This window comes from Mobula birostris, chromosome 17, assembly GCF_030028105.1.
Source record: "Mobula birostris isolate sMobBir1 chromosome 17, sMobBir1.hap1, whole genome shotgun sequence".
Taxonomy (NCBI): Eukaryota; Metazoa; Chordata; class Chondrichthyes; order Myliobatiformes; family Myliobatidae; genus Mobula; species Mobula birostris.
In genome coordinates this window covers 46,352,727-46,369,897 of record NC_092386.1, presented here as the reverse complement: position 1 = coordinate 46,369,897, position 17,171 = coordinate 46,352,727, and the positions used below count along the sequence as shown (strand labels likewise).

The 17,171-nt window shown below is 40.5% G+C and overlaps 1 protein-coding gene across 2 annotated transcripts in view; it reads right to left on the bottom strand.

Annotated features, from left to right (window-relative positions):
- LOC140211656 (intracellular hyaluronan-binding protein 4.S-like) overlaps positions 1-17,171 on the bottom strand; it is a 56,525-nt gene that overhangs the window by 15,107 nt on the left and 24,247 nt on the right. Inside the window, exon 4 of one of the 2 annotated variants that reach the window (XM_072281655.1) lies at positions 4,724-4,795. The exons of the other annotated variant lie outside the window; for it this stretch is intronic. Coding sequence (XP_072137756.1) covers positions 4,724-4,795 — 72 coding nt within the window. The remainder of the gene's footprint in view (positions 1-4,723; positions 4,796-17,171) is intronic. 2 annotated transcript variants of the gene reach the window in all.

Sequence of the window (17,171 nt, the reverse complement as noted above, 5' to 3'; positions counted from 1 at the left end):
TTACCAATGCCCTATACAATTTCAACATTACATCCCAACTCCTAAACTCAATGCTCTGATTAATAAAGGCCAGCATACCAAAAGCTTTCTTCACCACCCTATCCATGAGATTTCACCTTCAGGGAACTACGCACCATTATTCCTAGATCCCTCTGTTCTACAGCATTCTTCAATGCCCTACCATTTACCATGTATGTCCTATTTTGATTAGTCCTACCAAAATGTAGCACCTCACATTTTTCAGTATTAAACTCCATCTGCCATCTTTCAGCCCACTCTTCTAACTGTCCTAAATCTCTCTGCAAGCTTTGAAAACCTACCTCATCATCCATAATGCCACCTATCTTAGTATCATCTGCGTACTTACTAATCCAATTTACCACTCCATCATCCAGATCATTAATATATAAACAACATTGGACCCAGTACAGATCCCTGAAGCACACTGCTACACACCGTCCTCCAATCTGACACACAGTTATCCACCACTACTCTCTGGCGTCTCCCATCTAGCCACTGCTGAATCCATTTCACTACTTCCATATTAATGCTTAACGATTGATCCTTCCTAACTAACCTTCCGCATGGAACTTTGTCAAAGGCCTTACTGAAGTCCATATAGACAACATCCACCACTTTACCCTCGTCAACTTTCTTAGTAACCTCATCAAAAAATTCAATAAGATTTGTCAAACATGACCTTCCACACACAAATCCATGTTGACTGTTCCTAATCAGACCTGGTCTATCCAGATAATTATATATACCATCTCTAAGAATACTTTCCATCAAATTACCCATCACTGATGTCAAACTCACAGACTGATAATTGCCAGGTTTACTCTTAGAACCCTTTTTAAACAATGGAACAACATGAGCAATACACCAATCCTCCGGCACCATCCCCGTTTCTAATGACATTTGAAATATTTCTATCACAGCCCCTGCTATTTCTACACTAACTTCTCTCTAGGTCTTGGGGAATATCTTGCCCGGACCCGGAGACTTATCCACTTTTATATTCCTTAAAAGCACCAGTACTTTCTCTTCTTTAATTGTCATACTTTCCATAACTACCCTTCTTGTTTCCTTTACCTTACACAATTCAATATCCTTCTCCGTAGTGAATACTGAAGAAAAGAAATTGTTCAAAATCTCCCCCACCTCTTTTGGCTCCGCATATAGCCGTACGCTCTGGTTCTCCAAGGGACCAATTTTATCCCTCACTATCCTTTTGCCACTAACATAACTGTAGAAACCCTTTGGATTTATTTTCATCTTACTTGCCAAAGCAGCCTCGTATCTTCTTTTAGCTTTTCTAATTTCTTTCTTAAGATTCTCTTTACATTCTTTATATACCTCGAGTACCTCATTTTCATTGACTACAGCTCTGTCTTTGATACCATCATTCCAAATAAACTGATTCCTAAGCTCCGGAACCTGGGCCTTAGCACTCAGATCTGCAGCTGGATCTTCAACTTCCTCACAGACAGGACCCAGGCTGTAAAAATAGGGGACAAGCTCTCCTCTACAATCACTCTGAGCACCAGCGCCCCACAAGGCTGTGCACTCAGCCCCCTGCTGTACTCACTGTACACCCATGATTGTGTAGCCAAGTTTCCATCAAACTCAATATATACGTTTGCTGATGACACAACAATTGTAGTCCATATCTCGGGTAATGATTAACAATTACTTATTAAACCTACTCTTACAATTCCTACCAAACACATGACTTCTATCATCGAGGATAAAGGACTTCAAAACGTGGAAACACCAGCACCTATGAATCACATCACATCTTCATTTAAAAATAGCTTGCTACTCTAACTCCAGGAACAACCTCCCTTACAGTATTAATGCAATACCCTTACCAGCAGGATGACAATAGATCAAGATGGCAAATAACCAACACCTTTTCAAGGCGGATTAGGAACTGGTAGTAAGACACTGGTCCAGGACAGTCCAAATACCAAAAGGTTTTAATAAACAAAATCTCATTTGTGAGAGCAGACACAAGCAATTACAAGAAAGGAGCTTTTGCTTTGAGTGCTTTAAATAACAAACTCCATGTAATGATTTTCTTTTAAATATGACTGACAACAAAGCATTAATTCCAAAGTGGTAGGAAGAGAGCACGCTTCAGATCCAGTTAGGATATGAGCTGCAAACCAAAGAGGTAGAATTCTTATCCTCCGTGATTAATACCCTTAAAATTTTGTGAACTGTATTGAACAGGTAAAGGTACTTCATAGGCTGCAGCGCCAGGAATTCTGCCCATTTTATTCTGGATATACTCAGTAAGACCTGCAGCTGCCAAGAACAAAAGTGGATTCTTTTGTAGGCTTAATGAGAAGGGCAAATGGAAAATAAATACCTTAAGAAGTAAAAAAGATTTTTTTTTAAATTATGCGATCTAGGTATGTAAACCTGTGGATTCATTAACACAAAGCACTTTAAAAGTTACAGAATTTACATTTAAAATTTATATATTTTGTAAAGCAAAAGCCATGAAGGGGTATAAAGTGAGAGCAGGAATTATGGTGTTAAGATCAATAATCAATGGCTGTATTGAATGTGGAGAAGACCATTTTTACTCCTTTATGCAATTCATACTTTCATGTTCTCTTATGCATATGGCCACTGTTCTTTGACAAACTCTTCCTCACATATTTTCTTTAAAATGTCTAACAATCAGTCCCTTATCACTCAATAACTCATGTGGCTTGGCTTAACTCCACATAGGCTTTTGTCTGACACCTCACTTTCACCCACAACCACCTCCCCCCCAAAAAGTGCTTTGAAAACTGTAAATCCTCCACTACCACCTCAGTCTGAGAAAAAAGGTTTCAGACTCAACACATATTGACTGATTTCCCTTTCCACAGATGCTGCTTGACTGAACAAGTACTTCCAAAATTTCTGTTTCAGACTCCAGCATCAATATCTGTCCATTACATGTCAACACATTAGAAGTGTTGACACTACACGCAAATGTTCTACTTTAGTACACTGCATTTTTGTAGCATGCAAAAAAGTAGATCGAAATCCTACCTACAAGTTGAAAATTTTTTTACCCCATCTATTCATGAGCTATCCAAATTCAGTACAAGTTGAGCACCTCTTATCCGAAATGCTTGGGGCCAGAAGCATTTCAGATTTTGGAATATTTGCATCTATATAATGAGATACCTTGGAAAGAGACTCAAGTCTAAACACGAAATCCATTTACATTATGTAATCAGAATCCTTTATTATCGCGAAGTATGTAGACACATACAGGGAATTTGATGCTGGTTTCCCTGAGCTGTCGCTGTACAGAATCAAAAAGCAAACAAAACAATAGTGCAAATAATCGTGAACTATATACAATGAGGTATACCTGTGTATGTACAGGTGGACTTGGTTTATAATAGACTAAAATTCAAGCGTTCATAAGACTGATGGCATATGGAAAGAAACTGTTCTTGTACCTATTTGTCCTGGCATACAGTGATCTAAAGCGCCCACCAGAAGGAAGGAGTTGGAACAGGTGATGTCCAGGGTGTGATGGGTCTACAATGATGCTGCTTGCTCGCTTCCTGACTCTAGATGCATATAAGTCCTGGATCGAGGGCAGCTTCACATCAATAATAAGTAAACGGCTTATACATATACCTGAAGGTAGTTCTATATAATATTTTAATAGTTTTGCGCACGAAACAATGTGTACATTAAACCATCAAAAAAGTAAGCTATCACTACCTCGTGGACAGTCATTGGCTGTTTAGCATTGTCATCATTCCTGGTTCTGAATTTATGTCCACCGGTAAGTGGTCTTTGTCTTACATCTGTTCACCACACACATGTACTGATGCAGCCACTTAATGTGTTAGATTTTCATCAGGAACGATTTTGACAAACTCAAATGAATTTCTCTGCTGCTTCGTGATCACAAGTCTTTAAAAACAAAATGCCATGCATCTTCTTAAATTCCTGCAACCAGCCTGCTGAATATTTGACTACCTTCAATTTTGTTTGTTGTGATAGATCTTTGCTTGTTTAATGATCAGCATACTGTACGACGATATATGTTCACCCTGACACTGATGAACCCATCCTTTCTTTCATTACACGATCAAAATCATTTTTCACTTTAAGCAGTGGTTTTCTACTTTTCCTTACTTCTGTTCATTATATGTTTGAGGTCACTTCTCAGAACTGTCTGCTGCACAGAGACCTACACGTGCTAGGAACCTTCCCAACATCTTGTGGAATTTTCCACTTATGACGTCGTGTCAGCACTCAAACAAATTTCGGATTTTGGAATTTCGGACAAGGGGTGCTGAACCAGTAATTACGAAGGGTTTTGATACCAGTCTGCTCTATCAGAACTCCTCAAAGCAACAGCACCTTTAGCATTTAGCGTTAACAACGTTTAAAAAATGAGTGAACCTGGGGAGCCTTTTGGAACAAACACTTTAAATTGCATTTCTTCCATATCCACCAATAAGTAACTAGGCATGAAATATTATAAGATCAGGCAGGAAGCTATGAACAAGGAAGACCATCCCTGCAAATAAATAAAAACAGAAAAACCCATTCCATCCACCCTTCAGCTGCTAATGGCTTTCTATGGCAAATATGGAGCTTAAATCTAACTAAAGAATTGTTAGCAGAATATGATTTTGGCAGCTATACATTTCCACAGCATTTTCCTAAACACATCTATACAAGTCCATACCTTGGATCATCTCTGATTGTTCCCCAGTTTCGAGATCCACTTCCACCCCTTTTGTCCTCTGGTTTCATTCCCCTAAAAGAGAAAGTATCTTTGTATAGTTCAGGTCTTGTTTTCAACATATACTTTGAATTACAAGCCAAAATAAAAGGGGAGAAATCCTTATTAAATTTGGCATAAAGTTGTCTGAAAGGAGGACAAAAGGGTATCTAGACCAAAAACACTATCTTTCAAGGCCAGTTACCTGCACCGCCCGGGTCAACATAAATGAAACATGATCTCAACTTGATTCTGTTTATGTCATAGGTCATATATCACATGTTACTTTTGGTTCAGGATGTATGCTGATTCCAGAATACAATCAATGCCAGTAATCACAACACCAATGTGCCTAACCTCTGCACAGAATGGTTCCCTTGCTTCTGCAGAGAAATAGAACTTCAGTACGAAGATACAGGATCCAAAATTAACATAGTATAACTTGTAACACATTGACCAGTGTGCCGGAATGTTGAAAATCAGAACGTGACACTTTGCCAATTCCACATCATAAAATTGAGCTTGTATTCACCCTTTACAAGGCCAAAAGCATGGAAGGAACTCAACCCCATTTCTAAAATATCTGCAAACCTAGTCGCCCATCAGATGAGATGCAGCAAGACTAGTACTAGTTCATCAGGGACCATTGTGCACTCTGCTTCAGAAATATGGCCCCACCCCCCCTCCCCAGCACTCCAGCCCAAAGGGCTTCACCATCCACTACATCAACCAGATGACAGCATTGGGTAAAGGCAGAGTCAGCAGAGATTAATACTATAGTCTATAGATGTGGCAATTCTGTCTCAGTTCTGCTCCCCTGATCAGAAACATCTAGCGGTCAAGGGTCATTAGTTCTAACAGCTGAGGAAGTACAGCAATTTTTGTTATCAGTCTGCATTGTCCCTGGTAAATGTCAGTCTGACACTGGTGGAGCCAAGCACCAAGATCAAAACTCAGTGCAAGACAGTGCACCTCGATGACTTGCTGTTCACTGCAGGTGTCTTCAACCAGGCCAGCTTAAAGTTTCTGACAAACTATCACCTGCGTATTATTTACAGAACCAGAGGAGCCACTGTAAGTGATTACTGTTACACCACCATCATGAACTCTTACCAAGCCATCCTGTGTCCACACTTTGGTAAGTCTGATTACCTGGCTGTACTTCTTCTCTCAGCACATTGGCAGAGACTGACAACCACAGCACCAAAGGTGAGGAACACAAAGGAATGGTCAAGAGAATGAGTGGTTACAGGACTGTTTTGAATCTGTGGACTGGACCATGTTCAGGGATTCATCTTCGGATCTGAATATGCCAGAGCCACCACTAACATCATCAACACCTGTGTGGATGAGTGTGTGCCTTCAAAACATACTGCGGTTTCCCAAACCAGAAGCCCTGGACAAGCCAGGAGATTTCACAGTATGACGACAGCTACATCCACTGTGTTCAACACCAGCGATGCAAGTCTACGCATGGCCTACAGAAGGCCATTGTGAGAGTGAAAGACAATTGTGTGAAATTATAGACACAATTACATATACAACTGTACCATCACTTCCAACAACGTGAAATCTAACTGCAAAAACACTTCACTCCCCAGTGTGGCCAACATCTTCTATGCACACATTGAAATAGAGTACAACACTACACCTGTGTGAATCCTCACAGTATCCAACAACTGCTTCAGAGGTTGATGTCAGAATATTGTTCAAGAGGGTGAACCCCTCACAAGGCGTCAGGCCCCAATGGTGTACCTGGAGGGATACTGAAAACCTGTGCTAACCAACTGCTTGGAGTATTTCAAGGACATCTTCAACCTCTTACTGTTGCAGTCTGAGATCCCCACTTGTTTCAGAAGGACAGCAAATATATCAATCCCAAGAACAGGGTGAGCTACCTCATTGACAGGCAGCATTAACATCTAATGTAATTAAGTACTTCAAGATGTTGGTTATGGTTAGAATTAACTCCTCCCTGATCAAGGACCTGGACCCTCTTTAATCTGCCTGCTGCCACAACAGGTCTTCAATGGCCACAATTTCACAGGCTCTCCGGTCTGCTGTGGAGCACCTAGACAACAGCAAAACCTATGTCAAGCAGCAGATTATCAATTATAGCTCCGTGATCAATACTACATACCCTCAGTACTAACCACCAAGCTTCTTAACCTGAGCCTCTACATCTCCCTCTGCAGCTGGATCTTCCTTGTCGTGAGAACATCTCCTCCTGGATATCAAGGAGGATCTGTCCTGGCTTCAACACTGATACATTCATGAAAGCAGAACACCAGTAGCTCTACTTCATTAGGAGTTTGAGTTAAAAGAGATGAGAGAGTAAAAGAGGACAAGAAATAATACTAAAAAACATTACTAATAACACCTTTTCTGAATTAAATTGTGGTCACCTATCACTGCTAACAAAGAAGAAAGCAGAGGGTGGGTGCATTGCAAAGCTGAGGGGCAACATGTTCAAGATGGGGTTCCAGAGAGAGTTCATTTAACTGTTGGAGTGAAGAATTTGGAGAGGAGTCAATGCGGAAGAATTTTGATGCCTGTCCACCTAACCTGGGTGTGAGGTTGGATAGCTCCAAGTGCTGAACCGATTCGGTGAGATCGAAAACGGCTATGGGCTGTGCCGTCTTGATGAGTCGCTGCACCAGGGCCTGGGTCCTAGAGCGAGGCACTACTCAGTGTATGGACAATTTAAACGTTGGCCCTGTTAAACTGGAAAGCCAGAGGATTGAGCTAATTTTGCTTGCACTCCTGCGATGTTCATTTCTCTCTCCAGTGGCTGTTGTCTCTGAGTTTTGAGGCATTTTTGCCCTGCTAACATGATGAACTTGAGATTGAGGCTTGGGCCTACTACTCCAAGGAGTGGATCCAAGGACTCAATCTGGTTCGGAATGCAGTCATTTGCATCCATTGCTTGCATGATGTGTGTTATGGCTTTTTTTAAATGCGTTCTCTGGATTTCTTGCTTTGTGGCTGCCTGTAAGCAAACAAATCTCAGGGTGTGTAATTTATAAATTCTTTGATAATAAATATACTTTGATTGACTGATTTGACAGTGGAAATCAAACCACTGGAAAATGATGCTGGAGAGGTATCAATGGGGGACAAAGAAATGGTAGATGAACCTAATAAGTATTTTGCATCAGTCTTCATCAGCAGTATGCCAGGAATTTGAGTGTCCGGGTCAGAAGTGAATATAGTTGCTATTAATAAGGAGTAGGTGCTTGGGAAGTTGAAAGGTTGGAAGGTAAAAAAGTCACCTAGACCAGATGGACTAGGGTCCAAGGTTCTGAAAGAGGTAGCTGAAGAGATTGTGGAGACATTAGTAGGGATCTTTCAAGAATCACTAGATTCTGGAGTGATTCAAAGGACTGGAAAATTGCAAAGGTAAAGGTGTTAATATAATTCATGTTTAAACAAATAAAGCCTTGAGGCAGAGCTTGATCATTATAAGTTTTGCAGGATGCAAAGCTTGGGAATAAATGGGGCCTTTTCTGTTTGTCTGATGGAGACAAGTGGTGGATGCATGGATCACCCTGCCAGGCGTGGTGCTACAAGCAGATACGTTAAGAGACTTAGATAGGCATGTGGTGAAACTTTTTAAATACCACGCTGCCTACCTTCCCGATTTCACACCCTACTGACATCACCGGTATATCTGATAAAATTAAAAATGAATGGGAAAGGGAACTTCAACTTCGCCTACCTATAGAGAAATGGGTAACATTTTTCAATTAGTTAGCTCTTCCTCTATATGTGCCAAACATACGCTAATACAAATTAGAAGTGTATAGGGCCCATATACCTAAAGATAAACTAGCTCGTTTTTATTCCCATATGAACCCTATTTGTGACAGATGTCACTCTAAGGTGGCTTCCTTGACTCACATGTTCTGGTCCTGCCCTATTTTGGAAAAATTTTGGAAAGGTATTTTTGATATTATTTCAACAGTTTTGCGTTTTGACTTACAACCCCATCCTATTATGGCAATTTTTGGTTTGACAATGATGGAACATAGAACTTTATCCTCTTCAGCCTGTCGGATGATCGCATTTGTTACTTTAATGGCCAAAAGATCCACTTTATTGAATTGGAAGGAGACCAACCCTCCTACTACATTTCAATGGCTTTCTCAAACTATATCATGTTTAAATTTAGAAAAAATTAGAAGTGTCATTTTTGATCCTTCGGTTAAATTTGAAGAGACTTGGAAGCCATTAATTCAACATTCCCATATGATGTAACTTAACCTTTTCCAAATCCTTCTTATTAATTTAAAATATACGAATAGAGGAGCGGAGTTGACGACATTATTGAATGGATTCGATTTAAGATATTGGTCCAGTCTTGTTTTGTTCCGTTTGCTTTAGTTTTGGGTTTAGTATTTAGTTTTTTGGGGGGGTTTTTTGGGTGTTTTCTTTGCATTATTTTTTTTCTTTTTATTTCTTTTTTCTCTATGATTAACTATATTAAGAGTTTGGAAGTCTATTACACCTATATTATTTGAAGTCTTTTTTGTACATGTTATCAACAATAAGATAATTCCAATCTCTCTGTATCAATATTGTTATTGTTTATAATTTTGGAAAATTAATAAAAAGTTTTAAAAAGAAAGAAAGAAAAGCATGTGGAAGAAAAAATGGAGGGCTATGTGGGCGGAAAAGGTTAGATCAATCCAAGAATAGGTTAAAAGGTCAGCACATCATGGGCTGACGGGCCTGTAATGTGTTATAATGTTCTATTAATAAGGATGAGGATCTGAGGTACTTGGAGGCACATGATAAAATAGGTTGTCTGACAGACACAAGTGGTGTTCTGCAGGGTTCGGTTCTGCACCACTTCTTTTCACATCAATGATTCCAATGGCGGAATTGATGGCTTTATGGCCAAGTTTGCAGATGATATTGAGATAGGTGGAGGGACAGGTAGTGTTGAGGAAGCAGGGAGTGTGCAGAAGGATTTAGATAGATTGGGAGAATGGAAAAAGTTGCCAATGGAATATAGTGCAGGGAAGTGTACGATCATGTTCTTTGGTAGAAGGAATTGACTATTTTCAAAGCGGTAAGAAAATTCAGAATTTCAGAATGTGCAAATGAACTTGGATATGCTTGTGCAGGTATCACTAAAGGTTAACTTGCAGTGCTAAGGAAGGCAAAAGCAATGTTAGGGCTAGAAGTTAAATGCAAGAATTAATGCCAACGCTTTATTAGGCATTGGTTAGACTGCACTTGGAGTACTGTGTCCAGTTTTAGACCTCTCATCTTAGAAAGGATGTGATGGCAGCATTGGAGAGGGACCAGAGGTTCATGAGAATTCTCCCAGGAATGAAAGGGTTTACATATGAGGAGAATTGGATGGCTCAGAGCCTGTACTCACTAGAAGAATGGGGGGGGGGGGGGGGGGGGAGAACTCTCTGAAACCTATCGAATACTGAAACACCTAGATAGAGTGGACATGTAAAGGATGATTTCTGTAGTAGACAGTCTAGGACCAGAGGGCACAGCCTCAGAATAGAAAGAACTCCCTTTAGAACAGAGATAAGGAGGAATTTCTTTAGCCAGTGGATGGTGAATCTGTGGAATTCTTTGCCACAGATGGCTGCGGAGGCCATACCACTGAATACATTTAAAACCAAAGTTCTTGATTAGCAAGGGTGTCAAATGGTACAGAGAGAAGGCAGGAGAAGACTCAATGTGCTTATTGGCCTAATTCCACTCCTTTGTCTAATGATCTTATGAAGATTTAATGTGTGAAAGATTCTCACAAACTTCTATTGATGTACATCTATAGGAAAACATTCTGACTGGCTACATCACAGCCTGGTATACAGCCTCCAATGCACAAGATCACAAGAGATTGCAAAGGATTGTAGATTCACCCAGCTCCATCATGGACATAACCTCCTTACCGTTGAAGACATGGTACCATCTTAAGGACCTTCAGCATTGGGACATGCCCCTTGTCATTACTACCATCACGGAAGTGGTACACGAGTCTAAAGATTCACACTCAGTGATTTAGAAACAGTTTCTTCCCTCTGCAATCACATTTCTGAACTGTCCATGAACAGTACCTCTATTCCTTTCTTTTGCAATGAAAATTAATAGTAATTTTTACACCTTTGCACTGTACTGCTGCTAAAACCAAATTTCAAGTCATACAATACAGTGATAGTAAACAGAGTCTGACAAACACAGGCCATAGAATAGGACATTTAGTGTCCAGACCTGCAAAAAGAATACAAGCATTATAAATTCTGCCTTCTTCAACCTTAAACTAAGCAAACAATATTTCAAGCAAGGGAACTCAGAAATCTTAACAGGATCTACAGGAGATATCCCAAGCATGTAGATATAAAATTTAGCAGTCCATGACTTCATGAAGCAAGACCCAGACAACATTCAATGACAAAAAGCAGGAAAAGGCTATTCAACCTTCAAACCCACTGCCATTCAATACAATCATACCTGATCAACTTTCTTATTATATTCCCACTTTTCTCCCATTTACTTTGATGTATTTGCACCAAGAAATTTATTTTCTGAAATGCATTCAGTAAAAGCCCCTCTTATAGGCCTCCATGGTGGTGAATTTTACAGGTTCATGACACTAAGTGAATCAAAGCAATACAACACAGATACAGGCTCTTCTACCCAACAAGTCTATGCAAACTAGAGCGACCCGCCCCCCCCCCCCGGCCAATTTCCTGCATTCAGGCCCCTCCCCTCCATGTATCTGTCAAAATGCTCCTTAAATTAGTTAACCCAAGTGATAATTTCTACTTCTACCACTCTTCAAGCAGAGTCCCAGAGGATTCCTTAACCTCCATCAAATGCTTCTACAAGCCATTTTGGCATTTTTTGACCCCCCCCCCCCCATTAAAGAAAATTGGTCATTTCTATTTAATTTGCTAAGGCCTCTCAATTTTATACACCTCAACTAAATCTCCCTTCAACCTTATCGGTTTCAAGGAAAACAATACCAGCTTCTCTAATTCTTCCTAATACCCAAAATTCTTCTGTCCTGCCAATATCCTTGTACGTGTCCTTAGCATCATCTCCAGGGCTCCAATCCTTGGCCCCGGACTCTCAGACATCAGGCCTCCAACCTCCAGACATGCCGAGCCAGGGATCATGACCTTTGGGCCTTTACTACTTTGGCATTTGACCTTCAAGCTTATATCTCTGGACTCACCGAATTGTGGACTTTAATTTTCAGCCTTATCCAATGGACTTTACGAGCCTCAGGTTGTTGACATCATGTCTCTCCATTTACTGGTTTGACCCCAGGACTTGCACAGACATCCAATCCCGGTGACCCAGGGTGGGGAAGTCACCAGCCCTCGTGACTCCCACCCATATGGACCTACGATCCAAGACCTAGGGAGTTGGGGTTGCCTCACCTGGAGATCGCTAGTCTCCTTAGTGCCTGCAAACTCAACTGCAGACAGTAGGATTGCAACTTGCAATAGATTAAATATGTCCCAAAACACTTACAACTTATCAAATACTTTGAGGAATCAGTCTTTAGAATCTCAGTTGCACACCCTCCATGGCAAGGAGACCAAAAACTGCAAACAATACCGCAAGTGTGTTCTCAAAGTCCTGAACAATTGTATTAAGATATTCTTGCTCTTGTATTCAAACCACCTTGCTATGAAGGTCTTGACTGATTTTTGATCTCAACTGCTTGCTGCACCTATATGCCACACATTTAGTACCTAACGTGCAATGACACTCTGGTATCTTTGAATATCACTTCCTAATTTACTATGTTTATGATCAATTCTTCATTTAACTTGGCATTTTCTTCACAATTCAGAATCCCACCTTAGTTAGTGTCATCAGCAAACAAAAAAAAATGCATTCTGCACCCTCTTTTTAAATCATTGGTATTTAAGAAGAATAGCCAAGGCCTTATCAACCAATTTACAATCCACACCAACATAAGCAGGCCCAATACCACCCATTGAATAAACTGATGTCAGAAAAATGGCAGGAAATATGAGCATCTCCAAATTGCAAGTGAAACCTCAATAGTATTGTCATCGCCAAGTTCTCCACCATTAACTTTCTGGGAGGGTCATTGTTCAGAAAAAACAAGTGGTGATCAGCCATACAAAAGCAAACCAGAGTGGGTATCCTGCAGCAGCGACTTATCTCTTGAAACTCCAAAGCTTCTCCACAATTCAGGAACATCCTTTTGCCCAGACATGTGCAGTTCCAACAATATTCAGGTTCAAGATCATTCTGTATAGAACTACCTCTTCCACCCCCCCCACCCCGATCAATACTCCATTTCACCCACACATTCATCCCTTCAACCATCAGCACTCCATAGGTGCTGCAATTAGTTCCTGGTCAATTTCATTGGCATCTGACTGTACATATACGCAACCAAACAAAACAACGTTCCTCCGCACCACGGTGCACCCACAAAACATCACACAGCACATAAAACAAAATATTACAAAAATTTAATAAAATATAATCCAAATGCATAGGTGAACAGCTCACTGTCTTAGTGACGAGACCTCAGTTGTGGCAGGGTATTCATTAGTCTCACAGCCCAAGGGAAGAAGCTGTTCTGCAGTCTGGCAGTCCTAGTTACTAGCTTACAATAGCACCTTCAAGGGCAGCAAAACCAAGAAAGCAAGATGAGTGCACGACTTCTAAACAGGACCAGGACCTTCGCAGCATGAGAGGCAGGATCTGCCACTGTAAAATGTTTACACCTTAGTCAATCTGATAAGAACCTGTGAGGAGAGGCAGAAATGAAAGAAAAACAAAATTGGAAGTGGAAATTAGAAATGGCACAAGTAAAATAATCAGAGCCAAAACCCCAAACAAAATTAAAGTAAAACAAAATGTTAAAAAGGTAATTCATAAAATAGCACTACATAGTTTTGGGAAACAACTCTGAAAAACATTAGAAAACCAAGGGTCCATTGAAAACATACCATTAATTTAACAACCGTGAAGTTAATAACCCTGAGGTCTCAAGGACCTGACAATCTACATTCCCAATTTTGAAAGAAGTAGCTGCAGGAGGTAGTGGGTGCCCTGGTTATAATTATCTGAATTCTTTACATCCTGGAATGGTTTTTTGTAATTAAAGGTTAACAAATGTGATTCAAATAATTAAACAGATGAGAAAACTGAGAACTAGCAACCACCAGATTACTGGTTGAGCCCAGCAGGTTGATAAGCACCTGGAGGGTGGGGAAAAGGGGTGAATGATGTTTCAGATCAAGAACCTGCATTCTGAGTGCAGAGGGGAGACTGACAGTATAAAGAAGAGTCAAGTGTGAGGCAGGATCTAGCAGGTGATAAATACTATCAGATGAGGATGAAGATGGGCAGGTGGAGTCTTGGGGGAGGGGTGGGGAGAGGTTGAGTTGGGACACGGTGGATAGAGACAGATAAGCAGAAAACAGGAGGCAGATTAAGCTACTGCAGGAGGAGAGGGTGGATCTAGAGACAAGAGGCTGGAAAGTAGTAAGGTTGCAGGTGATGGAGTCTGATAAGAATGGTATTAACAAGCAATCTGCCGGAGAAACTCAGTGGGCCAGGCAGCATTGCTGGGGGGTGGGGGAAGAGTGGTAGGGAGAAAGGAATTGTTGATGTTTCAGGTCAAAATCTTGCATCAGGAAAGGTGATAAGTGGAACCAGATAGGGTGTGGAATGGAACTGGGAAACTAGATGGTGAGGGCAAGAGGCCAGAAGGAGAAAGAAAGGAACAGAGAAAGTGGGGGGGGGGGGGGGGAATTAACTAAAATTGGAAGGTTTCATGTTCATATCATTGGGTAGTCTACAGTCCAGATGGAATAGAGGTGCTGTTCTCCAGATCAGCATTTTGCCTCACCCTGGCAGTTCAGTAGTCTATGGACAGAGATGATTTGGTGTGGGAATGGGATTTAAAATGGCAGAGACCCAAGTGCAATGTGAGATTAGAAGAGATGAATGTGAAACTTTGTCTGACCCTGGATGGTCATGAGGGAGGTGCAAGAACAAGTGTTGCACCTCCTACAGATCCAGGGGACAGTGCCTGATGTGACTGGTGGTGGGATCCCACTAAGGCTGGTGGAAATGAAGTACAATCTGAAGGCTGGTAGAACAAAAGGGAAATAACATTTCACTAATTTATTTGGGTTCTTTGAAAATTGCAATAGAATACCAAAGGAAACCAGGGATGTAATACATTAAATCTTCAGCAGGCTTTCCAAGAAGATCCTACATAAGAAATTGGCAAATAAGATTAGAACCTGGGTAATTGTGGGAAATATACTAGCGTCAACTGAAAGCTGGCTAACGTAGATAAATAGAAATAAACGGGACCTTCTCAGGTTGGTAGGCTGTGACTAGAAAAGTACCAAAGGGATTTATGACTGGGGACAAGCTATTCACAATCTGTAATTAATGATTTAGTTGAGAAAATAAAATTAACTTTTCTAAGTTTGCAGATAAACTGAGCAGTGATTCTAGTAGAAACAGAACAAATGAGCATAGACAAACCAAGCAAGTGGGTAACTGGTTGACAGAGTACAATGTGGAAAAAATTAAAGTTCACTAAAACCCACAAACGCAGAGTATGTTTTTTTAAACTGGCGAGTATATAGGAAATATTGATGCATGCATCACCTAGGTCCTGCTTAGCATACCACTGAAAGTTAACATGGGTGCAACAGGGAATTAGAAACATAAAGGAAGCCTGTAGCATCAGGCTATGTGATCATGGCTAATCTGCCCCAGACCTCACCTTCTGTGCCTATGTCCCATAGCCCTCAATTCTTCATTCAAAGACATATCCATTTAAACAATTGTAATTTCTTGTCTTTATGAACCTCCAAGGCAGAGATTTCCAAGAGATTCTCCATGCTCTACATTTCTACTCACTTCAGTAGAGTGAAATAGAATATTCAATTCTTTCTCCACCCTCCTCCCCAATCTTATAAGTAGTAGCCAATAGTAGGTTAGGCATTACTGCTAGAAGATTTCAGCGCAAGCGTATAATCGCCTTATTGATTGCTATAGCTAAAGATTTTTGAGACCACACCTGGAGCAGTGCTTAAAAGTTTAATCTCCTTATCCAAAATGGAATATACTTAGCAAATTATATGTGTTCTGCTGCACTGAAATCACCTTCCCTTAGTGACCCTCCTCATTTCTCCCATAGTCCACTCTCCTCTATCAGACGCCTCCTTCGCCAGCCCTTAAGCTTTTCCACTTGTTACCTCCCAGCCTCTTACTTCATTCTGGCATCTCCCCCCGCCCCCCTTGCAGTCATGAAGGATCTCAATCTGAAATATCGATCTTATTCATTTCCACAGACGTTGCCTGACCTGCTGAGTTCCGCCAGTATTGTGTGTGTTGCCACTCAGAGCTGGTATTTCTTCACTCAAAAGATAGTGATTATTTGGGTTGTGGGCCTTAAGTTCTCCCCATCTTCATGTTTGATACATTCGTGAAGTTTCCCTTAACAACTGCACAAACACAATACAAAATACAATGACGGCTCAATTTGGAATCTTTAATTCAGGTCATTCTACACCTACAATTGATAAGGCCACATTTCCTACAAGAAATAACGTAGACAGATTATTAGTTTTAACCTCAATTTCTCATCCACCTGGATCTCTTAACGTCTTACAGCCTATCATCCCCTGGCACTTTTTTTTTACTGCTAACTGCCAGGGTGACATCAGCTGTCTCAATTCCCCACTCTACCCTACCTTTCAAAGTTCTGTTCATCAAGGTAAAAGATCCATTTTAAAGACTTGGACGAGCGTTCTAAAAGACTGAATTCAGCTTGTACACCACCTTCCTGTTGATAAGACATTGGCTACATCAGTGATGATGATGGAGCATGGCAATTTGCTGCAAGCTCCTTCTTGAAGATCCATTTATTATAATCAATCTACTCTTAAATTTAAATTCTGCCTTTAAGAATTACTAGTACTGTTCTTTCTTTCACTGCACTTTCTCTGTAGATATAACACTTTATTCACCAGTGTATTGTTTTATCTATTTCCTATCTCATTGCATTGTGTGATGACTTGATCTATATGAACAGCAAGCTTTTCACTCTATCTCAGTACACGTGACAATAATAAACCAATTCCAATAGGTTATCATTTCCCAAACAGTGATCCCACTGAGGAAATTTTGCTTCCCTAACAATTATCCAATCTCACAATTCATTTCTACCTAATATCTATAAATGATATTGTACCAGTTAGTTCACCATTTCAGCCTGTTCCTTTCAGAGGGAAAACAACTGATTAAAACTTTGATTCATTTTCTCTATTTATCCTCACATTTACCCACCTGCATCAAAAACATTTCAGATCCTTTTTACTATTTAACAGTTTTCAGTGTCCTATCCAACTATCTCATTTTC